Raw genomic sequence first — 27,770 nt, 5'->3', positions numbered from 1 at the left:
GAGAGCATTTCAGAACAGCAGTTTCATAAGCAGTCAAAAGGGGAATGGGAAGGTGGTGAGTGTTTCAGAGCTCTGCAGCTACATTCCAAACACGATTTTCTAATCTAAGTCAAATGTTCACAGGCTCACCTTTATCTCTCTTGTTGCTTTCAATCCAAACCCCTCCTCTTCAAAGTTAGCTATTTCAAAACCCTCTGTGGATGCTCCATTTTCAGTTGCCCACTTTATCAATTCAGGGAAATAGTCATCTCTTTTTCCATCAAAGACAACAGACAAACCTATATACACAATTTGTTAAAAAACAAATGCAGAAATAAGAAGATCTAGAAAGATAAAGAAGTTCAATATAAAAGCACATGTAGAAAGCTATCTGCTATCCCACAGCAGTTCTACTTTGAAGTAGCTGAGTCAGAACTGGTCTTTGTTAAGCGTTACTCAATAGTATAAAAATGCCATACCCAATTTTCATCATCTTAAATATTCTGCCAAATTGGCTTACCAGTCATCTTAAAAAACACAACCACCTAAACTGAGCTGTGATGAAATATGAAGCTCCTCTTCTCTTTCCCTTTTAAATAAGCTGAGCGAAAATATTTCCCAGCTTAATATTGATGATAAATGCAATCACCACAACATGTTAATACAGACACAAGGAGGAATTTGAGAGGCAAGCTGCAATTTCATTAATTCAGCACTGGAAATGATAAGCAGATCTGAAGCTCCTTCTCTCACATACAAGGCAGTTAGCTTTTTCCTGTAGCATACAGATCTACTAAAATAAGGACTGATCATCCTCCTGACATCACAGAGCTTGTCCAAATTTTTACACTTGGCTTCTCCAACTGGCATGTGGTCCACCAGTGAAATTGCAACTCTCATTCATTTCCTCAGCTTTCCCCTTAACCTTCATCTGATTTGAACCTGTGCATTAAAGGTTCCCAGCTATATTCTGCCAGCTTTTTCTGTACCTCTTTGCCTCTATGTTCTCTTCAACCCAAACTCTAGTGTCAGATCACATAAAGTGTCCAAATGCCCCTGAAACGCTAAGGCCATTTTATGAGTGACAAAATGTCATCAGCAAGTTGCTTACATCCAAAGATGTTTTGGTTAAGCACAGGTGATAACTATATCTTTAGATTAAAAGGATTTTAAGAGAGTAGCATTAGTGTATTTGAAATCTTCCCCCCCACCTCCAAATCACACATTTCAAGCCCCAGAACCACTCAAATTTGCAGTTAACATAAAAGTGCAAGTATCATCTAAAATTTAGTCTTTGATGATGCAGTATAAAAACTCAATATTGATCAAGTGTTTTTTTTTGAATGCAATAAGAATGTGGTGCATAGTGGTTTGGCTTTTTTTTTTTTTTAAAAAGAAAAAAAAAGCTGGCATTTCTCCTTTATTTCATACTCCCTTCAGTATGCTGTTTTCTGTGGAATATATTTAGAGCTAGGCTTCACAAATCTAGTAAGACTAGTTACATAGCTTCTAAAGAACTTGATAGGTGTTTATACTGTCCAGGACTTTGCTCTCTTGATTTCCAACATTGAGTACTGTACAAGGATATTGGAAGCTTTTAATATCCAGCTTGTATTTGGAAACATTCTGTAAGCATCTCTGAAATTCTACCTCTGTTCCTCATATATGATGTGGTCCAATACGTCCCACATTTTTCCAAATTAAAGAGAAGAGCAGCTCCTTTAAATTACAAGCACTATCGGGGAACAATTTATTTCCATACTGAACAAAATATAGCTATATTGATGAAAACCTATATTGAAAAATTAGTTTTATTTAAAATTTTGCTAATGAGTCAAACAAGGAAAAATTTTAGAAAGTAAAAATACTCAGTTTTCAAATTAAGAGTTTTCTATAATCAAGATCATTTTAGCTCACATTCTGCAACCCAGTGTTCTATTCAAGAAAAGCACAAAGTATGACACTTTAGGCAATATATATTCATTTATACATCTCAGCGTTCCCAAAAGCAATTTATACTTCCTTTTCTAATTGTTTAGATTTTATTAAGCTAGAAAACTGTGCAGTATAAATTACTATGGTCCATTAAAAATAGTTTTGAAAGACATCATACTATTCATACTCACTATGTATGTAAAAATGTTACATTAAAAACCATTTGTATGTCAACAGTGCTGTGGTTAGTAGGTTTTGCATCTTTCAAGGAAAAAAAGATGTCCTATTAACATAATACTGTTATACTAATTCTACCACTTCTGCCAGCAGCCATTTTCCCCATGAATGTTTCGATCTTTCTGGCACAGAAGAAATCAGTGATTAGCCCAACCTAAGTGCTAACTCTGTTAACCTGAATTATGTTTTACCATAACACATGTATTACCTCATAAAAACCAGGACATGTACCATATGTTTATAGAAGTCACAGGACAGCAAAACAATGAATCAAGTTCACCTCTACAGAGCTACAGGATGCAGTCACTCAAACATCATCATTTATTCTTCTATATGCCCTCCACCAATAACTGACATTCAGAGGTTTGAAAGTCTTTTCATAACGTAGGATTCTTATGCGCTAAAAACAGGTGTGAAAAGGACATTTCAAGCCTTTAAGTACAGTCTTCTACTTTTTCAAGCAAGTACATGAACCACTCGAGCTCCATTTTAAATGCAGTCTGGCTTTTCTGCCATTACCATATAAATATCAGAGAAGAAAGAACTGTTATTTCTCTGCCATTAAAATACAACAGTCAAAAACCAGTTAATTTTACTAAAATTACACGAAAAGCATTTTTTAGAGCATACCTCCAAATAAAAATGAAGCTAATATGAAAATAAAGTATCAACAACAGTGAATTGTTGCAGAACATACTGGAAGAAAACTGTTCTAATCTGAAAAATAAGCATATCTTAAACTTAGGAAAATTGGCAATAAAGTTCCATATTAACTGTGGTACCATAAGCATATCTTTATTTCAATTATGTGCTTGATTTATAGCAGTTAGATTTATTAGCTGATGTATTTATTTTGTGCATTTATATATTTTTATGTTGTCATAATTTAATGTCATGAAGTTGAATTGCTGCAACTGTTTCCATGTCCAGTAAAGTGTTCAGGTTAAAATAAAATAGTTATAAAATTAAATTCAAAATGTTCAGATTTATAGAGGCAGAGGGCAGACTGTGCAATCAGGAATCCAAAAGGTCTATTATTCTCAAAGGATTTTGACTTCTAGTCCTTCAGATTGTCATCTCATCACAATCTCAAGGTCTTTTTTCTACTTATTGAACAGAATTATCACAGGATCACCTGTCTGTGATATTCATTCAGAATTACAAGTATTAAAATAGTTAATGCCAGTGGTCATGCCCACCAGAATATTTCAGAAAGCAACTGCATGTCAGAGAATTAAGATTTTTATCCCAAAATAATAGGATTGCATAATATTTATATAACAACAAAAAAATATTCCTTTTAGCTGTCAACAGACAATTCTTTAGGCAAATCAATACTCTGAGCCACCCTCATCTTACAGTCTTTCACATTTACCTTTTTGCTTTTTGCGAATTTTCTCAACAAGTGAACGAATCTGTACATATTCTTCCCATTCCTTACCAGGACCTGGGGTAGGACTGCTGCATTCTGGAAATAAAAACGCCAAATGAAAATGTTTTCTTTAATAAAGTGTGTATATATACATATATATATATATATGTATTTTAACATCAGAGAAAAGGTCATGGTTTCACATCAACTTTAACTGAACCTTAGTACTATCTGTCCTTCAAACATGTTTACATGGGAAACACTATAATCTCCATTGTTATAAATATCCGATTCTTTGAAATGTAATTAGTAGAAACTTTTAAAATTTTCACAGTATAACTTGCCTGAAGTTATTTTATTTTCTCTTTTTTAGTATTCTTTCAGATTTAAGAAATATCAAATATTTAAAAAGCTAGGAAGAAAAAAAGGTAAACAACCAGACCATTAAGTAGGTAGTCTCTCAGATAAGACAAAAAAAGTCTGTTTTCAATAATCCAAGCAAAACACTCTGTTTACATTAGCCTGCTTGCCATCATTCTTGCTGCAATGAAAGCAGATGATAATAGCACAGAGCTTACCTTAAGTAATCGAGAAATTTGCTGGTACATACATTTGACCTGCCTAGTCAATACTGTTCTCATAGATGCACGTGTACTGGAAGGACAAGCAAAGGAACACTTAGCCAAGCTTTAGCTTTAGATTATATCCACAGTGTCTCTGACAATATTCTAAATGCCAGGGTGTGGATTTCTTGATCTAAGCCGCATAAATCCAAGTGGACAGCTGAAGATTACCTTGCTCAACTGATCTGAAAAATCTTTGCATTGAATAAAATATGGAAGCTTGACAAAAAGAACAGCTGATACTTGTCTTTGCTTAGAAAATTAGATCTACGTTTTATTTTTGGTAGCAAAGCAAAGGCCAATTGTAGCATAAGCATCAAAATGCTCTGCCAACTCCTTGTCTCCTCTTTGTGAGCAATGCTAAAGAAAAATTCTAATTTTTCTAAGGCAACATTTAGATGTGTCTAGGATATGAAAATTTGGACTCGTGTTTCAACAAGAAGTGGAGCTCAGCACAGTTACTCATGACAGAAGAAAGAGCGAATAGTATTTTAGCATCATCGAATGAAATCATGCTCTGCTTTTCATATTTACCAGAAATAATGAATGAGTTCCAAGTTCCTCAACAAGTGGAACAACCTTTGGTCTATACACAAGAACTAAGCACTACAAAAAGTTTCCAATCAATAACTACAAAAAATTTTTTATTTAAGCAACAAAAATATCAGTGCAGTGGAAATGAGTTGTATTGCTGCTTTCCACAGTTAATTACTCTGGTATCAGTTCAAAATACTGTTCAAATGATAAACAGAAACAGTGCAGTTCTTGAGGTTGACAAGAAAAAACATTTTTGACAAAGCTTCAATGTCAAGTTATCTAGATTAGGGGTTTTTCTTGTTTAATCTAATCTCCCTCAGTATGTATGCTCATGTTGAGATGTAAAGCCAAAGGCTGCCAGAAGTATGGTATGTCCAATACACATACACGTATAAATAAGCCAATAATGGTATATACTGACAGAGACAAATACTATAAGATACATACTATTCTACCTTAAGCAGGCTGAAATAGCAAGCTTGGCCACTTGCATGAAATTAATAGAATTCACGGGCTTCAACAAGAGAAGGTTTTTGAGTGGTCTGCACATCATCCCTTTTCCCAGAGAGGCATAAAAACAAAACTTACTTTGCAATAACTCACTAATTAGATTCAACATTTCCTTTGGAGATACTGTCGCTGTGGCTCCTGTACCTGACTTCTGAGTTTTTACTCGGCTCTTCTTCCCCATCTTCCAACTAAAACAGATTAAGAAGGACACTGTCACCAATTACTAAGAAACAAAATACAATGATGATGAATGGACAAGATCTTCTCTTATTAGTCACTTAAAAAAAAAAAGAAAAAAGAGGATGAGTAGTTGTTTCTGGCACATATATATGTGCCAGTATTATTTATGTGGCCTGAATGTAAGACAACCATACAGTGCAATCTAAAACAATATTTCATGTAGTTGCACATTAATTACCTCAGGGTAATCAGAAACTAGAAATCTTAGAGACAAAGAAAAAACATTCAGATCACTTGCAAATTCATTAGTTGTGAACAAATATTATGGATACCAAAGTATCCATGCTATATAAAACCAGGTTATTTTACCTTATCAGCTGCACTGTGGACATCAGCTGAATTAGTATTTGTGACTGCACTAAAGTAGTAATTAAAAATGAATAGAAAATGAGTATTCCATTCCAAAATAAAAATCAAAATACCATAGTATATCTTTACAGCAGCTTCTTGTGGTTCAAGACAACTAGTTAAGGAAAATTTATTTTCAGTTGCCACAATAAATGGAACATCCTCCTAGGCTGGTTTTCCAATATTCAGAGCCCCTCATTCTCATGGAGTACTTAAATCACACAACATCTACTGGAAGGGCAGCATAGCTGAGCGTGAAATATCCAGGGAATTTCTCGCATGCACTAGGAGCAATTTTTGATGCTGGTGCTGAACAGGCTCCTAGAGGATGGGTTGTACAGGTCTGGTACTCATGAATAAGGAAGAACTGCTCATGCATATGATGGCCAACAGAAGCCTTGGATGGACTAATTGTGAAATAGTAGTGTAAGATCTTGAGGAAAGGAAGGAAGGAAAGAAGCAGACTAAAGACTCTGGACTCAGAACAGTAGAGTTGGGGCTTGCTCAGGAAATGGTAAGCAGAACGCCCTGGGAAGCTACAAGGGAGCCCATGACATCTTCCTGAACTCTCTTCTCGGAGCACAAAAAGTCGTCTTCCCAACGTGCAAGAAAATCAGCAGGCACAGCAGGCAGCCAGCTGACTGTACGTGGGACTCCTCACTGACTGAGCATAAACAAAACAGAACATATGTAAAGTGGAAGCAGGGACAGGGAACCGGAGGAGAATATAGATGCACTGTCTGGGCAAGCAGAGACTGAGTTAGGGAGGTAAAGCTTGTCTGGAGTTGATATTGAAGAGGGATGTGAAAGGCAAGAAAACACACTTCTACAGGTACACCATCAGCAAAAGACAGATTGGGGAAAGTGTAATTCAGCTGCTAAATAGGGAAGCAACCTAGTGGTGAAAGGTACAGAAAAAACTGAGGTACCCAGCAGCTTGGGCATGGTCTTTACCAGCAAGGTCTGCTATCAGGCTTCCCAGGTTTCTGCATCTGGTAGCAAAGCTTGAGGGAGAGGAGCTACCAAGTTAAAGACTATTTAGGTAAGCTGGACCTACACAAGTACCTAGGACCAGATGGGAAACATCCAAGATATTGAGAAAGCTAGCTGATGTCACTGCAAGGCTGCTGGCTATCACCTTTGAAAAGTCATGGTGATTTCCTATGATAGGAAACAGGAAACTTAAAACCAAACAAAACCCAACAGAAAAGCAAGTTGGGGGCAGGAGGGGATAGAGGATCCAGGGAACTAGATAGTAGTCAGTCTCACCTCATTTGCTGTACAAAACATAGAGCGAGTCCTAAAGGGAAGCTGTTTCCAGGCACGGTGGACATCAGTGTGACTGGGATCAGACAACAGACTTCCAAAGGCAAACCATATACAACCAACCTGACTGCCTTCTAAAGAAATAAGTGGCTCTCCACAGAGCCAGGGACAATCAGTGGTTGCGAGTTGCTTTGACTTAAGCAAGGTTTTTAATACTGTCTTCCACAGCATCCTAGTTGTCAAAGTGAGGAGACATGGACTGAATAGGTGGACAACAAGGGGGACAAAAAATTCCTTGGACCATGAGGTTTAAAGAGTTGTAGTCAATAATTCTAACTGCGAACTGGTTAGATGCAGTATTCCTCAGGAGTCAATACTGGTCAACATCTTCATCAGATCTGGCTGCTAGAACAGAAGGCATCCTCAGCAAATTTACAGATGATATAAAACAGGGAAAGCAGTCAACATATTGGAGGGCAGGGCCACCGTTCAGAGGGACCTCAACAAACTGGAGGAAGTGGCCAACAGGGACTTGATAAAGTTAAACAAAGACAAATATAAAGTGCCCTGCATTTGGGAAAGAAAAAACTCTATACAGCATTACAGCTGCAGACTGGACAGGCGGCAGCTCTGCAGAAAAGGACTTGGAGATTCTAGTGGACAGCAAGTTGAACATAAACCAGCAATGCACCCTTAAAGCAATGAAAACTAACTGTAGTTTGAGCTGCAAAAGCAAGAGCATAAACAGCCAGCCAAGGGAATGAATTATTCCCTTCTGCTTGGCACTGGTGAGGCCACATAGCGAAAGGGCTGACACATGAGATGAAAGACACGATGAGGGAGTTGGGTTTGTTCAGTCTGGAAAAGAAAAGGAGCGCGCTACTGCATTCACCTATGTAATGAGGAGTTACACAAAGGGTGTAGGCAGATTCTTCTCAGGCAGGCACAGCAAAAGGTCAACAGGCAACAGTCACATGATGCTGCAAGGGAAATTCCAAATAGATGTAAGGAAACTCCTCACCATGAGGGTGGTTAGGCAGGGGAACAGGATGGAGATCTAACAGCATCTCCAAGCAACCTTGGAGAATTTAAAAGTTTGACTGGGCAAGGCCCTAAGCAACCTGATTTAACTTTGAAGTTAAAGCAGAAAATTGAGCCTCTCAATCTCCAGAGGTCCCTTCCCATCTACATTTTTCTATGATTCTACATGTTACTGCAACTGATGTTTTCACCTCTATATGGGTAGCCTATGTAGTCTATACAGTATATAATATCTTCCTATACAGTATAGAAGATTCTATGTCCAGTTACTTCGCAGTGAGAGGGGAGCCAGACACATTCAGGTAACTTTGGACATCTGAAAGATTTCAACTGCCCGAGTCATCAAGATCACCTCAGCCATAGCAGCTTTAAGTTATCACACTCTGCACAGTAAAATCCATGAAAATGCTAAAACCCACTGTACAGAAGTAGTACTTTGGATTCCAGGTGTTCTGAGCCCTCTGTGTATATAAAAGGGATCTTTTTATCCTTGGTCAGCGTAGCTAGCTTACCCAAAAGGAAATGTTTCCTCTCATACTCTATCAAAAAGTTTTGTTCTTTGGCAGCTGGTATTAATACTGGAATGTATTGACCAGAAGCTGAAACGCTGCTTCTCCACACCAAGGCTGACCAAGGCTGAAACAATTGCAACCCATATGTTAAGTAACTGTATAGGGAAGATCTTTTAAATATAAATGCTATATGTTAAAAAACTTCTAGTGGGGAAGGTACATAATCTAGCTGCTTTAATTTTCCATTAACATTGCAGTGAACAAGAAACTGCCAAGCCCAAGGCTTATTTTAAATACTAACTTTGATCAGGAAGCAAATTAAGGTTAAGTGTTAACTTGTTGACTTATTAACTCAAAATTAAAGGAGCTCAAAACTGACTGAGAAGACAACACCTCGTAACAAAAGGGAAAAAAATCTAAGGCAAAACTATAAAGTGTTTTCAAAAAGGAAGGCAAACAAACCAAATTCTTTCATCTTCTGACATTAAACAGTGCAAGGAACAAGACTACCCCTGAGTACATGGAGGCTGAAGTCCTGGGGCATCCCTCCCCTCCCCCCAATTTTAGCACTTTCTAGCAGATATCAGAGGCTCAAACAACCCACCTGCGCTGCTTAATTTTACCAGTCCCCCTTGAGCTGCATAACTTACTTTTCCAATACAGCTTCTGCCATGAAAAGCCCTTCCATGCAGGCTGGCAGGGAGAGATCCCACAGGTTCAATGTAATCAGACCGGCTGGTCAGGCCCCGGGAAGTTTGTAAATGACCACTGGACACCCTCTTGACAGACACTGCTCTGCCACGAGCAATTACATTTGATATGAGATCTGATAACATTTTTCAACTCATATGAAGCAAGGAGTAACGCTCATTATGAGACCCATGTTTAATTTATAATAGTACAAATTGGAAATAGGATCAATATAAATGGCCAACCTGCCATAATATAGTGTAAGACAAGCCACAGAAGAACCAACAAAATACTAACAAAAAAAGAAACTTAGAAAAGGTTATTTTCATGGTCTTCCCATTATAAACTTTTTCCTTTTTTTTTTTTTTTTTCTAGTAATGCTCTCATACTTGCAAAAAGATAAACAGAGCTCTTGGTACAGGAGGGCACCTTCACAAAGACGTTATCTGCACATCACCTATTCACTTGAGTGTTCCACTCTCCCATATGCCATCCTGTTACATTTATTTTAGACCCTTCTGTTCTTAAGAGAAATCAAGTCAGACGGATCTGTAATGGATCCAACAGCAGGTTCAGGGACAGAGTCCAAAATATTCAGGGCAAGAACAATGCAGTTCTGTGTTGATTCATACAAATGGTTTTCTGCATTCCCTCTAAGCATAGTCCCCTGCATCTTTAGAATCATCAGAAAATTAAAGCACTCACACAGTGTATGCCATGTTACAAGTTATAAATTATGATGGCATACAGTTTATATCAGTAAAGATGCTCATAAATATTAAGGTAAATAAGTTGAACAACTGAAATTATTTTGAAGGATTTTGGTTTATCATTTCTAAGAACAAAGTATGTTTATCAACCAATAAATTGAGGAAAAGCAGTCTAAGTAAATGTTCTGTATACACTACTACCAAAATACTGTAGGCTTTTTTTTTTTTCCTTTTTTTAAGTTGTATTATTTATCTGCTTGGAATATAAACATCCATCAGTAGATTTGATAAGAAAAAACCCAAAGACAACTATGCACACATTATACATGGAGACATGAAAAGTGCCACCCTGCAATCAGAACAATGATACACCAGTACACGAAGCTCTATGAATATGGCACACGGTCAGCACTACATTTTAATTTTTCCCCGTATGAAACACATTAGCAGTGAGAATCTATTTTTGCAGTGAAAGCATTGCCAAGAGTTATGTCTAAAGATAAAGCTGATTTCAGAGTATGTGAACTTCAGCTTCCCAAATACGACAAAAAGACAAATTTGAACATTAAGTATTTGCATTACTATCATAGGTGAATATTGTTTTAGAGGCCAAAAAAATATTCTCTAGCTGAAATCTGCTCTACACAAGTAAGAAATTCAAGGCTAATATGAGATCTGTCTCAGCTCCTGCTGCTCAGATAACATGCAGCAAACATATCAGAGGAAAAAACAAGTTTGCGGAACACAACTCCTTAGATTGATGGCACTGTAATCAGAAATGCATTTTTTCAGTAGGATGCTAGCAGTATATGAACATGAAATAAGCTCTGTAAGTATCTTCGCTCTCTCCTTTGATGCATGTACCTTGTCTAAACTATTGCTTCTTAGTCATCAGAATTTCTATAGAGAAAATATTCTGCATGCATGATTAAATCAGCAAGTCTATCTCACGCAAAAAAGCAAAACCAGCAGACTGATATCTTGAGATACCTTGTTATGGAAGTATTTCCTTTTAAGGAATCATCTATCTTGATCAAAACTACTTTTTTATCTAATTCCCAATCAGAAAAATAGGTGTCCACTTCCTACATTACTTATCTCCATTCACTGTTCAGTTACATGAAACAGATATAACTATTTAAAATCTGTCTGATGTATTGTTTAGTAAAAGCTGTAATTTGAAAGGAATTGCTGCTATACATGGTTGTCCAGAAAACATATTCCAAATACCAGTCTAGCAGATCAGCCTACTATTAAAAAAAAATAAAAATCACATAATATATTTTATATAATATATAAAAATAGATTATGAAAGTTTTCTCAAAATTTTTGAAAACTAACACACAACACGTAATCCAATTTCACACTCGGCAAAAAAACAGTTTGGTTGAGCAATGCTCTCTGCGACATTTAACCAGCAAATAATGAGTTATACCGATAATGAGACCCAATATGGAGAAAGTAACTATGCCTCCTTTGTGAAACTACTTTTTGTAATTAAAATTACATTAATAAAATTACAGTTCATGAAACAGATTTGAGAGTTAGATTTCAATTCCACAGAAACCCCTGAAATTCCAAGAAGATTTTTAACTTCAGAAAAAAACAGTATTTTTAAATTTGAAATAAAATTTCAGCTAGGAAGCATCTTTTTTTTGCAAGTGACTAAAACTATTGTTTAGAAAGAAATAAAGTATAAGCCTGCTTCTCAACACAGCAGTGAAAGAACAGGCTGTTTGCCAGTACATGCATGACAACAGAAGAAGCAATATAAAAATATAGCTGCATGACATGCGGACAAAAACAAAACAAAACAAATCCTTCAGGACTGAGATAATCTGCAGACTTCATAAATATCTGAGGAAGCAGCAATACACATTTCAGTGGAAGAGTGGTTTGGGCTTTTTTTTTTTTTTTTTTTTTTCCCCAAGTTTGCTTTTCTGGTTGTCTTCTGGTGAATATTTGTTAAGTACTATGCCATGTTTCCTTCCAAGTAAATCTTGTTGAAAATTCCTGAAAGCATTCTGCAAAGAGAGAGTACGCTGACAGCAATGATGAATAAGCTTGGTAACACACAACACAGCCACATTTCCAAATATAGTGTATCAGCTGGCTTGGCAAGAAGAATCATGCCCAAACTGGCAGAAAGGGGCGTAAATGATCTACCTCCCCCCTCTAATACTGCTATCAAAGAGCAGTTGTGTTGTGTCAGACTTTGAACTTGTTTCCGCATCACACACAAATAATATTTTAATGAGTTGTAAAATATTCCACCCCCTTTCCACCAGCTTTAAAAAGTGAGCATGTTCACCTAACAGCTTTAGAAGGTAACCATGAGAAGTCTGTACAAAAATCCCAAAAGAAGTACTAAAGAATTGCTACTGAGCGTGTGTGTTTGGGTTTGTTTTTTTTTTAGGAAAAAAAAAACAAACATGACTGCTTAAACATTTTAAGAAAGCTGTTACTTATGGTATTAGAGAACTTGACCACATCACAGGACCACATTTCCATATGGAAGCAATGCCAAGCTTGGATGATAAAATTTGGATTTTCCCAAACCATACTTCAGAAAAAAATTAATCTGTTCAATCATTAACAACCCCCCCAAGTTTTCACATTCACATGACCACTAAGAAGTTCATTGCAGCACCATGTAGAGCTGCAGTTAAGTTTGACAGAAAAAAAAAAACCATCATAAGGAACTATAAAGATACCTAGTTCTCACTCACTGGGTAAAAATACAAGCTTGCAACCTTTGTCACAACACTGTGAATGTAATCATTGTGCTCAGCAAACACCATATTAATTTTTAAGTATTTAACTGTGTTAGGTTTAAAGAATTTATCCTACATGATGCAGAATACATGAATTCTGATTTCTTCTGGATGTGCACCTCCCTTTCTTACGCATGCCTTTTCCAATGGTCCCAGAATCCCTGCAGTGCTCCCAGTTACCCTCCTCATCTCTTCTGGGACTACACATCGCTTTCAGTTCCCTCCCTACGTGACCTTACTAGCAGCATCTTCATTTGCAGGTTTCGATATAACTGCGCATGTTGGGCAAAAATATCAGCAGACATGTTGACTGACTAACAGGCCAAGCAGATAAATTGTTCTCAACACAGCTTTTCCTCTAGCAAGCAGACCAACTTATGTTTGAGTTCTCCCACTCTGTCAAATTTGATTAAAAACGTCCAACAAGTTGATGGGTGAAGCGGGAAGACCTGACGAGCAGACAGACCTGACATGATCCTATAAGCCTTATTTGCTTCAGCTATAACTTTTTACTTTACAGAGTAGCAAACCAGCTTCTCAAAAACGCACGGAGCTTTTACAATAACAACCAAGTTAGGAATTCCCACAGCAAGAGTTATCAGTTCAAGTTTAACTTTGCTTCAAGGACTCAGTATATTTCCAATGCAGTATCTTAACATTGTATCTTCTTTAATTCAGATCCTTGTAGATGCTAATTACATTATGTTCTCATTACATAATAGTTCCCACCCCACGCAACTTCTTGGCATATACTAGCACAGAAGGCGAGAGGTGCAGATCTAGAATCAGTATTAGAAGGACAGATACGGGTCGACAAGGGCAGACAAGGAGAAGACAAGGGAATTCTCAAGCCATGCAAAGAGCACCAAGAGGTGAGTATAGTAGGTGGTTGTGGGATATGTTCCTTGGCTGCATGGAGAGGGAGGACAGATGCGTAGGATGTACACAAACCAGGCTTGCAATTTTTTTTTTCTAGTTTGATTGCCTAGACTAAGTAATTTTCCCCTCTACTTCAGAGAGGGAAGTGTATCATCTCTTGTATCAACATATGTTGAGCAGCCAGGGTCTTAATGCTTACAGGCAATTGACAGGAGTTCTCCAATCTGTATGTAGGAGAACACAATTTTACACTTGATATGACCAGGTTTACAAGGAATGTGATCTTTTGCTTCCACTGATCAAGTTTTTTTTCCTCCTAAACTTGAATCTTATGACTGCGAGTAAAAAGATAAATACATTTTATAGCAAAGAGAAAGCATGAAATCAAGAAGTGTAAGAACAGTGTGGGTGGAGGAAGAGATCTGTGATCTTTAAGAAAAATTCAGTTTATACATTTACAATGAACACTATGTTTGCTTGTGAAAACCACCTACATCATGTCACTTGGAAACCACATTAACACTCTCATCACTCCGAAGGTATTAATCTAGATGTTCCCACTAAATAAATGACTAATTAGTTACTGATTCAATCCCTTTCCCCCCCAGCTCTCAAGCTCTCACCTTTGCTGTACTCCACCCATTCTCTTCTTGCTATTAATTCTCCTCTCCCACCATTGCCCTTTCCTTTTTCTTCCATTTCTTCACTTCCTCTATAAACTTGCCCCCAAAGCTCTACTAAATGCAATGTCACTGCAGTTCACTGTGTTTGTGTACTTTCTTTCTCCAGCATGTTTCTGTTCTTCTGTTTAAGTTGTAAGCTCTTTTGGAAGTAGGACCTCCTGTGATTGTAGAGTGCTTATAACAAGGCAGCCTTTTTTTTTTTTTTAAACAGGATCTGAAGTATTCCCGTAACACTGATGAGAATGCTGACAAAAATAACCTACAGAAAACACTAATAAGATTAATGATAGAAAAGCCCATACTGTTTCCACTTAGGATTGCATTCCACTTAGAATACAATGTAAATTTATGTTTCCCAAGAACTCCCTTAGCCATAATCCACAGTATTTCCTTCTTTAAGAGCTAGGTTTGGTACACTTACTCCTTGTGACAAGATGCCGTACTCAGAAACAGTCCAATGCACAGTCCAACAAATACAGAGTGCCCTAGGTTCTTCTGCTCTTCCAAAACAAGTTGCACCCCTCAAATGTAGTTCCTTCCTGCTAGTTAAGAAACTGTAAACTCTCTCCTATAGAAAATATAAGGACTGCCATGCTTAGATTTTTCATTTGATCATCAAGTCAAGAATGCCATCTCCAGCAGCAACCCACAGCTCCAGACACACATATTCTGCGGGAAGAGGGAGATCCTGGCACACACATACATTGGTTACACACTGCAGTTTCTTTTTAAAGTCTACAGTTTTCATCCTCATCTTAGTCTTCTTTATTTCTCTTCTCCCCCCACTCCGTCTTTTACCAGAGGAAAAGTAACAGTGACAGCAAGCAAGAGCAGGTACTTAGAGAGCTACAGGAAAAGCACGGCAGAGGGATTTTTCTCCAGTATGTTCACCCAGCTTCGTGCAGCCCAAGCTGCAATGTAGTAAGCTTCCCTTCTTCTTGGGGTTACCCAGGTCAGCTTCTCCTAATTCATACAGAATTTCAGTTTTATTTTCTTTTCAAAGACCTGATGTAGCCACGTGACCCATTTGTAATGGGACTCTGCACATCTCCTCTGTCAGGTAAAGCAAATGAAATAGGTTGTCCCTGTCACTTCTTAACAAAAACAGTCTTCCTGAGATAAGCTCTCTGCAAGCCTCATGTTTTTAGATTCAGGTGTTCCTCCCCACACCTCTTCTCTTCTTTCACAATCAGTTAGCAGGTGGATTTTATCCCATCCAGGAGGGAGGTACCTTTTACCTCTGTCTGCACTCTCTGGGCTACTTGCTTCTCCCAGACATCTGTCTTCTTCAAGAAATCTACCAAGCCAGTGGTTGTAAGCCTCACTGTTCCTTAAAGCGGGCACAGTATCATATCAAAAGAACAATCATCTAACTGACTCAGAATAAATTCTTAAACACCAAATGAGCAAAAACAACCAGGGGCGGGGGGAAAGACCAATACTGAAAATGTTTCTTGCGTTTTCACTAATGAAAAGAACTTACTGGCAAAAAAAAATCGTTAGAAATATATGCCTATATTCTTAATGCTTCCAAATGAGTGCTTTATTTCTCTTCCTACAGGATGGGTTTGAGTACAGTTACAGTATATGCATTTGTCACTACTTTAAAAACAGTTAACGTCAACTGAGTACATCAAAAAACATTGAGATAACATTTTTGCTTTTGTACTTATACAGAAAAACACAGTTCATGCAAAGCATCTGTTTTTCAACAAAATCCTACTTCTACTTAATACTACAGCTGGGCTGTTTACTAAGGCATAGGACAGTTGCATGATTGACTTGCATTTCAATAAACCCAGGTGTAAAATACATTTTGATTGTTTGTGAGAACACTGCTTACATGTTTTATGCTGGAAGAGCTGTTTGCTATGACTGTGTAATCCCAAAAGCAACCCCCCGAACATATACAAGAAACTTTAAAAAGGTTTGGTCCACAAAAGGAATGAGATTAGTTGTTGTCAAGAGCTACCATCCCAATGCTCACACAAGAAAATTTCCCCAAACGGTAAAACCATAAATACAGAAATGTTAATACTGCCCCAAATCTTTATTAGCCAGTATGTCATAGCCATGCAAAACTTACAGTTAGAAAGTTACTTTGGTTTTACCTATTATCCTGTACACATACATCAGGAAATAACATACCATACAATGTTTAATTTCAAATGTTCATATGCTAAGACATGAACTAGTAACTACGTGCTACCTTTGCCTGTACTTAAACTGATTTGTGAAGATCCAAAAGTTACATAAATTTCCAAAATAGCTCCTGTGATGGCTTAACACAACCTGCTCTACTTCCCGTTGCAATGTGCCGACAATGCTCAAAATCACTTTAGTGCATCACAGACAGTGATTTCTTGAACCATGCTAGCATGCTCACAGTGTACTTACTTCACAGGGTAAATACAGGATAGTAACCAAAACTACTTTATGTAAACCTTAGCATCAATGATGACTTATGTGATCAAGAACTAGGACCTTTTATCACCGTTTCCAGTATTTTGCTTAGAGACAGCCTAAGTGACAATGGTAAGAAAATCAGTCACTGCTGATGACTATGAAGGCATGAGTAAGAGCTAAAATTCAGCATACTAAGTTAATAGAGGTGCAACAAAAATAGTATAGCATTCATTACACTGCTGCGAAGTGAACAACTAAAAGCAGAAGTTCAGTTCCCATTCAAGACAGCTGATACGCTTTGTAATTTTGACAAAGCCTTGGATGCAATTTAAACCTTTAGGATGATGGTATCTAAGCACACATCATTTCAATGGGAATTGTTTTTTTTAACCAAAAATGTACATTTCACATGGGTCAGCCCTCACTGCAACTGCTTCTTCTAGTTACTAAGAATCATCATAATTTTAACCACCAAAAAAGAGGCAGCACCTCTTTAAAGGGGTGGAAGAACTCCTAACAAGAAGTTAACCCATTCCTCCATGTGTTACTGGGGAAAAAATAAGTGTGTGTGTGCAACATCAGATACATATTTTGTATGTAAATTCTCTAGGATGCACAGAAAAGATTGGATGCATATTGGATATATATCACTATGTATTACTGCATCTGCTTCATGTAACAGCTAGAGCAGAAGAAACTGAGCCTGGCTGAACAGCAAAAAAAAATATTTCTTGGGTATCACTGCATAGATTTTTTTTTTTTTTTTGAAGTCCTTTTTTAATTGCATTATAGTCATTGGCATAAATAATACAAAACTAGGCAATAACATATATTCCAATTAACTGGACTGTCTCCAAGGAAGAGATTTAAAGCTGAAGATGCTTAACGCCAAGGACTACTGTTTAATTGCAACAATAATTCCCCTTAAGTGGAATGCCCTCAAGCAACCTAGTAGCAATTGGGCCCACGATTATTTCTATGCACTGAAAAATTCTCCTATCAGTTCTCTTTATTTTTTGTCTTAACACCTTTGCCTACCCTCTACTTTCTACACATATTGCAACTCCAGTATGATTTACTATTGCCTGCTCGGCTGCTCCTTTCCAATCAGGTAACTATGTAGGGCCATCATACTGACATCCCACATCTCCAGTCACGCCATAGGCAGCAGATCGCCACAGTTCCTGGGCCCTTCTAATGTCAGTAATCCACATGTCGAAGTTTCTCCCCCAAGCAGCTAGGTGATCTAGATGTAACCGTACATCAGATATGCCATGTCCCTTTCATTCAAAAGGAATTCCTACCCGTGCAGTCCTTGCAATACTTACATGAAGTGACAAAAAACATCTTTCAAATCTCCCTAACAAAAAGGAGGAAGGGAAGACAATATCCACAGCAGAAAACAAGTTTCTGCAAGCTTTAAGACCTGTTCTATGCTATGTGGCAGCATATCCAATTCTTGCCCTCAAAATGAGTTTCATTATACATTCATGTCTTGTAACAACTTAAATTGGCTGAACATTTCAATACCACTGCTGGAACCAAAAAAAAACGCTTAAGGACCTATATTTGGCCACTGAATTGACACTACCCAGTGTGCACAATTAAATTGTGCTTGAAGTTATAAATATCTGAATTCAGCTACAGTTTTGTGTTGTTTCCTGGAATACCCTGTCCTTCCAGAAGAGAATCTAAGCAGTTTTAAAATAACTGCTGTATTTTTCTCTAGCTAAGAGTGAAGCACAGCTGTTCCATCAAGCTTCTGCCCACAGCAGATTAACTCCCTAAAGGTGTGCTCAGAGACGGTACTGCTGGCACTTCACCCCAACCAGCAGTGCTTAGGATCACTATCAGACCACAATGAACAAAACACACCTGAACAGTACAGAAGTCTCTATTCAATGCATAATCAATGCCAAGGTCTTCCGGGCTGCGGCCAGGAACCACAGTACAAACTAGTGTGAATGAGGAAAAGATAACAGTATGGAGAATTCCAGTGGGTATCTGTGTGCCTTTTCTTAACCTTTCTAGGACATGTGGGAGTATCTACACCAGTTAACATGCTTGCTGTTAAAGGATGTTGTGTGCCTTGTACAATTCTGAAAGACACCAAACAGCTCATGTTGAAAGAGGATTGAGTTCATGGTAGTAGGGAGGAAAAAAGAAGTTTGGAGTGGCACTCCACCTCCGTGAGAGCGTGCTGCACTTTTTCACACCCAGATAGTACACTTGCCTGCTTTCCTGCTGTGGGTGCGGAGTGACAACAGCTAGTTGTATATTAAAAAAAAAAAATCACTGGTCATTCTTGGAAATAACAAATCAGCATTACTATCATTCATTCCATATGTACCCATGTGAAGTTTGAGAAAAATTGAGCTCTTCGTTATATGGTAAGGTCATGCAATGGTTGCCAACGTATAAATTGTAGCAGTGCACAGATTTACTGCTATGCAAGTGATAAAAAGAGCACCTCCAGAGTATTTCTTAATAGCTCAAAGGAAAACCTTTCCCAATAAAATTATTACAGACCTGCCCTGTAGCAGGTGCTAATGCTTAGGGGCTTTTTTTGCTGGGCAACCCTCACTGGGCTCGAGGGCTGTGATATCTCCAGTTACGATTACACTTCAAGATACTGTAATTTTAGTGTCCTTAGAAGAGACCCATGGCAGACCAAGCACTCAGCATTTCTAAATACCAAAAGAATACTATTTTGACAGTTTGGAGAGGAACTTCTGACAACATTTAAGTGCTATACACATTATAAAAAAAGAATTTAGGAAGCTTCTGCTATGAATGCCTGATAAGTGATGTAATTGAGGGCTTAATACCAGTTGGAAAGTCTTCCAAACCCACTTGCCTTAAACTCACTCCCTATCTAGTGGTTAAAATGGTGACTGTTCTAGAAAGTGTGACTAGAATTTTCAGGCGAAATACTGGCAGTTTTCCGATCTTTTTATTCTAGACCTTGAAAATAAAGGAGCAGGTTCCTCCAAGTCCATTTTTATCTTCCAGCATTCATAGTTGGCAACTTGAGCCCTTGAGAGTCTCCTCCAGGTTTACTCAAACTAGTGACACTGCAGTGGTTTGAAATAAGAAAGCTTTTAACATAGGCATTTACTAGGCTGTCAGGAACAAGAAAGATGCAGCAGTAGTATTACTTGGTTTCACCTCTAACCCTTCAGATGTTTGATAAAGTAATAACCAAAATGTATACAGACCACAAGGCACTGTAAACTGCCATCAGGTTCTCAGAATTTTAATCCTCACAATTCAGAAGAACTATGGTAGAACTGCTTGGTAGCACTTTTTTTTTTTTTGTATGTTTGCAGGTGATGAAACAGACCAAAGCAGAAATATTTTGAACATTTATTTTAGCACACACATTAGAGTAAATGCATTGCCCCCTCCAGTCCCAGAACACATCCAGAAAGTCCATACCACTTTCTGAACAAAGCCCTCTTCTCTGTATTAAGGGAGAACGATTGAATGGCATCTTTTCACAAGATAACTCTCAAGTATACTAATACACTGTTAACATACCTGCTGAAAATCAGTTTTCCCACCCTGCCTTATTTTGATGCAAACCGCTAGCCATGTCACCAACCTATCCCTCCGACCCCTAGGCAGGCCATGCACCAAAACCCAGAGTAGGGCTACCCAGACCCTACAAGCAATATTCCAAAGTGTTCAGATAAGGAGCTGCAACCATTTCTGTAGTCCCCCTAGGAAGCCTGGATATCACTTGCCTTTGACCCCTCCAAACTGACATGTCAATGTTCTTATTTCTAACTACCTACATTCCTATTTTCCTGGGGCTACCTCATTCCTGCACAGCCAGCAAAGAGAACAGACTTCCCTCAGATTCTCAGGGTTTGGACTTCCAGCAGTACCAGGTCTCTGGAGATCCAGCACCGTTCAATCTCATCTTAGGCCTGCATGGCTTCCTGAGCTGCAGCAAAGAGCCACAGCTCAAGAAACAGCTTGAAGGCCTGCTGCCACAGCTAGATCCCCATCTCCTTCACCAGGAATACTGCTGTTTCTTCTTCTCCAGTAAATGACCATGAACTGGACATTGCATTAACAAGCAAGCCACATCTGAAACACTTGCAAGATGAAATTTATATCCATGAGCCCGGAATGAAAATTTGTGTCTACCTAATATAATCTCAAGAACAAGAGAAAAAGCAGCAGAATGACTCCTGACAAGAGTGGCTGGTACTGTTAATATCCTGCTTCCCAGTTCTTGTAGCTGAGTTTCGTGCTTCCACAAATAGAACCACTATCTACTAGTCTGGCAAATTTCTAGATAGAGACACATGATGTCCACTCTGACCAGTTCTTCCTTACGGAACACAAAGGACAGAACTGAACATGAACACCGTGACTATTATCATAGAGAAGTCGTTCCTGACATCTTGCTGCAGGTGATATCGGTAAATAGCTATCCACCAGAGACAAATGTATTCTGGGAGCAGCAGTTCTTTCCAAAACTAGACTGCTCATGTCCTATGCCTTAGGCCAACGTGTCGCATACTGTCAGGGCAGTAGTCTGCAGAAATGTGCTCAAACCAGCTTTTTGTTATTAACCTGATCTGGCATTTCTGAGAGTTTTCTGGAAAAGATAAAAATTGTATCTTTACAGAAGATAAAATGTTCCTCAAAGTTGCAGAGAATTTTGCTTTCTTCAAGTACAACAGTAAACCCCCGCTGCATCACTACACTAACTTCCCACCTTCGAAGCAGGCATACACTGTACCTTTAAGACTATGACCTTTGTTTACCAGAGTTTACAAGTTTTTTGCTGTTCATATCACTACATGAAACTCTGCACTATACCTCCAAACCACCTGCAGAGACCACAAAATACAAGACCACCACAAGACACCACAAAATAAAGAGAGCAGTTATCACATTAGGCTATCGTTTCATTTTAGTCTTCTAAATGCCCGAACTCAAAGTGCAATGGGACAGTTTTTTATATTCAGGCATCAATTCAAAGATTTAATAAGCCAGAGAAACAGGCCGTACAAGCCAGGCATCCTACAGTGACAGAAGGAAATCACAACATTATCTGTCATTGTCCTGAAAGCAGGAATTCTATTTTTTAATAGAGCATTGAGAAATGCAAAAATTGTAATTTCATGAACCCTTATAGAGCTCACTATTATTCCCAAGCATCAGCTGGGAACAAAGTGAGAAATAACTCTTTGAATGCTGACTTTTAGAAAAAGGGGCAGAGAACAGATACGAATCTGAATCTGACAACCACATGAAAACCCAACAGTCATTTTCTGCAACTCTAAGCTTTACAGTTATATCAGCTTCTTCACTGTTTCAGCACACAAAGCCTCTCAAATTGGTCTGACAACATCCATTTTACTTACTCCTGACTGACAGAATCAGGTGCAGCATACTCCAGAGGGAATGGATGCTTCTCTATTTTAAGAAGAGTTAATATATTAATATGCTATCAATGCAACTCTGCTTAGCAAAGTGGAAGATTAAGCATTGTTGCTAGTCATCCAAAGTAGAGAGCCATTTTTCCTTCTTCACCAGACAACTCTTGCTACTTTCTGCAAGTCTGAAAATCCTATCTCAGCAAGCAAAGTTCATTGAGGAAAAAAATTCATCCATACACAGCTCAGCTTCCTGCTGAGACCCACTTTATTTGGAGAAGGCAGCTTCCAAAGAAAAGATTATCCAGTTGCAAGATGATAGATAAATATACAACAGCCTCCAAACATTAAGACATACCAGGAATATCCAAACCCAGGCAGTATTACCCTCCACAGTGAGCTGTAGTAGTTATAGAATTGTTGCTGGCTTAGAGAGGTTAACGATGGAGTACCACAAAAAGACTGTTGAAATGCGTTAGTCTCATCAAGTTCCTGAATCCTAGCAGCTCTAGCCATGCCACCTGAAAGCTCACAGACCACCCAGATGCCACAGCCTCTAGAAGGCAATGGAGCATTGACTCAGAAGGTTGTGAGCCTATTTTGAGAAGTCAGTTTTGTTTATGTAGAAAAAAAACCTTAGAAACTGGACAAATAGATCCCAGGCTTTTAGGCACACACCAGTAGCTGTTTCCTAGTAACATGTTCAACAAAAAAGAAGCTACGCAGACACAGGGTTCAACTGGTAGAACTTAATTTATTAACCTGTAAATAGGTGCAGGGCATCAGCAAAGACTGGAAGATCTGAACATTTTATCACCGGTTTTGAAGAATTAAGAAGCTCAACTTTGTGAACATTGATATCAACCTCTATTCCATTCCATTAATAGTCAATGGAAGAGCATATTGGCAATAATCCATTACATCCCAGTGAAAGTCTGGAAAACCAACTTAAGAAAACAGAATAAGGTGTAGTGTCTATCAAAGCAGTAAAACAGAACAATTTTTACAAACACTGAAATGCTGCCTATAAAGGTATTAAAAATGCAAAAAATCATCTATATGCCTAAACAGAACACTTCTACTTTTAGACAAAAGTTTTCAAAATGATAAATCATAGTCTGTTGTATTTATAGAAGAAAAAGTAGCATCAAATGCTCCAACAAATTTTACATAGCTTCCCAGAACCAGAGATTTGATACTAGAGGATAACTCGGTATCTGCTAACTTTGGCACCTGTTCTTAGTTTCACAAAATATGCTCTAGTGGCCTACTACTTTCACCTCTTCTAAGAGCATGCAGTAGAAAACTGAAGGATGGAAAGAAAGCTATTCTGCTACTACTCCATCATTTCTAAAAACTGTAAAGAGGTGATACTTTCAGTGATCACTTCCTCCAAGCTCAGGAATGGTCCATCCCTACATGCAGGATGTTAAGCAAAGGTGGCAGGAGGCCTGCATGAATGAACAAGATGCTCCTGAGAAAACTCCAACAACAAAACAGAAGAGGTAAACGTAGGGCCAAGTGACCCAGGATGAAGCAAGACGCGTTTGAGCATGCAGGGATGGGGTTAGGAAAGCCAAAGCTCACTTGGGAGTTCAATCTGGCAAAGGACATGAAGTACAATAAGACAGTAAGAATGGCTTCTACAGGTACATCAGGAGCTAAAGGAAGGTAAGACTAGGCAAGGTGTGAGCCTGCTGCTGAACAGGGCAGGGGACCTGGTGACAAAGGACACACACACACACAAAAAAAAAAGACGACTTCAGTACTCTATGCCTTCTTCACTGATAAGACCTGCCTTCAGGAATCCCAGGCCCTGAGACCTGGTGTAAGGAAGACTTATCCTCAGTGAAAGAGGATCAGGAAAAGAAACATTTAAAAAAAACTTAAAAAAAAATCTCACAGAATCTCACATTGGAAGTGTCCGCTGGGGGTCAACATGTCCAACTCCCCTGCTGAAGCAGGGCCACCTAGAGCCAGCTGCCCAGGACCATATCCATATGGCTTTTGAACATCTCAAAGAATGGATACTCAGTCACCAGCCAGTGCTCAGTCACCGTCACAGTTAAAAAAAAAAAAAAAAGTGTTTCCTGATGTTCAGAGGGAACCTCCTGTTTCAGCTTGTGCCCATTGCTTCTTGTCCTGTCACTGGGCACCACTGAGAAGAACCTGGTTCTGCCTTCTTTGCATCCTCCCTACAGGTATTTAGACACACTGAGGAGATCCTGAACAGTCCCAGCTCTCCCAGCCTTTCTTCGTATGAAGAAAGTCCCTTAATCATCTTAGTGGCCCTCCACCAGACTCTCTCCAGTAGCTCTCTCTCTCTTGTACTGGGAAGCCCAGAACTGGACACAGTCCTCCGGGTGTGGCCTCACTGGTGCTGAATGGAGGGAAGCTGTTGAAGCAAGTAAACTTGGAAACCATTCCCAAACATATCAAGGGGAAGGTGACTGGGGATAGTCATGCCTGACTAACCTCGTAACCTTGACAGGAGAGCAGTGGATGCTGATCATCTCTACTTTAGTAAGGCTTTTGACATTGTCTACCATCATATCCTCATAGACAAGCTGATGAAGTACCAACTAAATAAGGGGACAGCGAAATGGACTGAAAACTGGTTGGACTGCTGGGTTCAAGAGGTTGTGATGAATGGCACAAAGTCCAGCTGGAGGCCAGTCACAGTGGTGTACCCCAGGGATTAATACTGGGACCAACACTGTTTACCATCTTCACTGAAGACTTGGACAATGGGACAGAGTATACATACAGATTCACAAATTATATAATTGCAGACACTAGGACACTGTTCACTTTCATTACCTAGAAGCAAATCTGCAAAACTAGATCTTTCAGAAGTCCTTGTCAGAAATATTTCAATACAAGAGTTCTTAAACCCAAAAGCTCCTTCTCTCAGTACTTGAAGTTATTATTTGCCTACATCTATAAACTTTGTCATCAAGTAAAGATAACCAAATGGCTCCAAGAGTGGCCACAAAGACAATTAATCCAACCACCCAGAAGGCCTAACAGGGGCAGGAAACAGCCCGCACCTCATGCTTGGTTGCCACCATCCCCTCCTGCAAAGTAACTCATATTCCCTTAAATTATCATCAGTATGGGCACACTGGGCAAGACCCAACATATGGGAGGTACTGGACCATCAACACAGGTTCCATGGAAGTGGAAACCCACACGTTACATCTTCTTCCCACTCCACTAAAACAATACCACGTGAAAATTTCAGGTGCTAGTGCTATAAAGCATTAAAGACAAAGGAAGGTCCTGCTATTTCTATTAACTACTTGCTAAGAAATACAGGCAGCATTTGCAATGTAAGAGACTTAGTTTTATTGAGTTGCATAGTTCCATCACTGTATATCATATCCTAAAATATATACAAATATATACAAAAAGTAAAACCTAAAAATCGATCCATGTGCAAAAGGCTAGAATCAGACTGCTAACACAAGAGCCACAGAGAAGGACTCCCCTCCTTTCAGTGCAGGTTGATCGCACTCTTAACAGAAACAACTGAAAAGCAACATATTAGAACTAATACGGTTTACAGACTATCTTCAGCTACAAAGACAATTTTGGCCTACGTTAACACCCTGGCTGAAAACCATGGTGGTTCAAGCACTGCTGTTGAAGCACTTGGAGGACAGGTCAGCCAATTCCATCAGAGATATTGGGAAGACATCCAAGAATAAAACAAAACAGGAAGTAGATACTAATCTGTCATCCCCTAATATAACAGCCTTTAACTTTGGGCTCAAAAAACCCTTCTGAAAAGTAAAAGAAATCTCTCACATTAGAAGTTATATTCTATTTTGATTCTTAATAGGATATTAGCAGCTGCAGTCTCAGAAACATGCCTTTTGCTTTATGTCTGCCTTATGTATTACTTAGATGTGTCCAGCTTCAGAGCATGTAACCACCTGTTCGTAAATACTCACTTGAGATAAAACTGATTTCAAGCACAGTCATTCACATCTCAGCATGCTTCAGCCCATGGCTAGAAAGACAGGTGGAATCCTCCCTGCACCTGACAGGTCTGCTCCTCTAGCCTGGTAACATATCCCAGAACTGAAATGCAAGACTTTGGTGCTAATTCTTCCTTACTTCAAAGAAAGAAAAAGCATTAGCAGACTTGCTGAACAGTATGGGAAGCGGTGAAGGACAGACAGGGATAGACGGAGCAACTGGAATAGTCATTTGGTGGAAGAGATGCAGGCAAGAGCTAATGTAGGGCAGAGCAGCTAAAAACAGAAAAAGGGACCAAAGAAGGTTACAGCAGAGGAAGGGCAAGAGCAAGAATGCAAAGCAATGTTAAAACACTCTTGGGCACTGAACTTGCCTTTTAATTACTACAACACAAGACTCTTCAAAGTCTAGCTCCAAATACAGAAGACTAAAGCCAGACACCACTACCAAGCCATTTTTTTTATGGTACAACGAAGAACTCCTAGTGTACTTTATTTAGTATTCAGAGGTCCTTTCTCATAGTTTACACTTAGTAGTCTTGGTTAAAACATTATTAAACATCTAAAACCAGGCCCAGGAAGCTGAAGTGTCTCTAAGAAGTTAGCTGGCAAAGGATGGCCAGAATTAAATTAATAATCCCCTGTTTGCTATAAAAAGCTGTACCATCACAGGTTTGCCAACATTAGCACGAGCCTAAAGCATCTGGAAAAGAAGAAAGATTGAACCACTGCTATATACACTGCATGCATCTACCCTGCAAAGAAAAAACTTTATTAATCCCATTTTGGTTTCAGGTTAAGGAAAGAATGATAGTATATAAATATTACTGTGGTACTAGGAAGAAGCAACTCTGCAGAATAATATAAAAAGAAGTTACTAAAAATCAACTAAATGTTTATTTGATGCACTTACAAAAAAACACCAAATCCAACAAATTTAGCTAACTGTTGGAAAGCAACTTCCAAAGACATTTAGTCTTATAATTAGAATCCAAGAGAACACATCTTGACAATATTCTGACTTGGGATGCTCAAGATACTCCTAGGTCTACTAAAAAAACAAGTAAGTACCATCAGTTTGACATTATTCTCCCCCCCCCCCCCCCCCCCCATTGCAGTTGAGCCTAGTTAGATACCAAATACAAGACTGCCTCATAAATTAAATATAAACTTCTGGTAAGAAATTATTAATTTGAAGGCAACACAAAATGCTAAAGGGCAAAGAAGAATGGATACATCCAAGACAACATCCAAAATAAAAGTATTTATTTCATAACTACTATCACTTTTGTCAGCTTGCTAATTCTGAACTATTACATTAGTAACTATAGGATTGTCCCTACGTCCCCCCACCTTCCATTGCAGCTTTCTTAGGCAGAAGGAGTGCTTCTTACTATGAACACCTCGCTGATCTTCTAGGGAAGATAGCTTACTTACTGCCCTACAGGAAACAACTCAAGCTCTTTCGTAATGATTAATAACCCCCTTGCCTCTCTTTTGAACCAACTCCTCATACAACTATTTGACTGGAAAAGAAAAAGTATTTACTCTCTGCAGAAAAGAGGCAATAAATGGACTGTTAAACTCTACCACTTTGCCAACCTACTTATTTCATTTCTTTGCTTCAGTTTAGCTCTTCCTGAAGACTC

General features: G+C 38.6%; 1 protein-coding gene across 2 annotated transcripts in view; it reads right to left on the bottom strand.

Moving 5' to 3' along the window:
- SETD3 (SET domain containing 3, actin N3(tau)-histidine methyltransferase) overlaps nt 1-27,770 on the bottom strand; it is a 64,113-nt gene that overhangs the window by 33,805 nt on the left and 2,538 nt on the right. For both annotated transcript variants that reach the window (XM_082317532.1, XM_082317533.1), the window contains exons 2-4: nt 5,272-5,381; nt 3,527-3,619; nt 130-278 (exon numbers count right to left, since the gene is read on the bottom strand). In XM_082317532.1, coding sequence (XP_082173658.1) covers nt 130-278; nt 3,527-3,619; nt 5,272-5,374 — 345 coding nt within the window. In that variant the 5' untranslated portion in view covers nt 5,375-5,381. The remainder of the gene's footprint in view (nt 1-129; nt 279-3,526; nt 3,620-5,271; nt 5,382-27,770) is intronic.

This window comes from Platalea leucorodia (genome assembly GCF_965183815.1).
Source record: "Platalea leucorodia genome assembly, chromosome: 7".
Taxonomy (NCBI): Eukaryota; Metazoa; Chordata; class Aves; order Pelecaniformes; family Threskiornithidae; genus Platalea; species Platalea leucorodia.
Note: the sequence above shows the minus strand (reverse complement) of the source record. Positions and strands in the feature narration are given on the sequence as shown.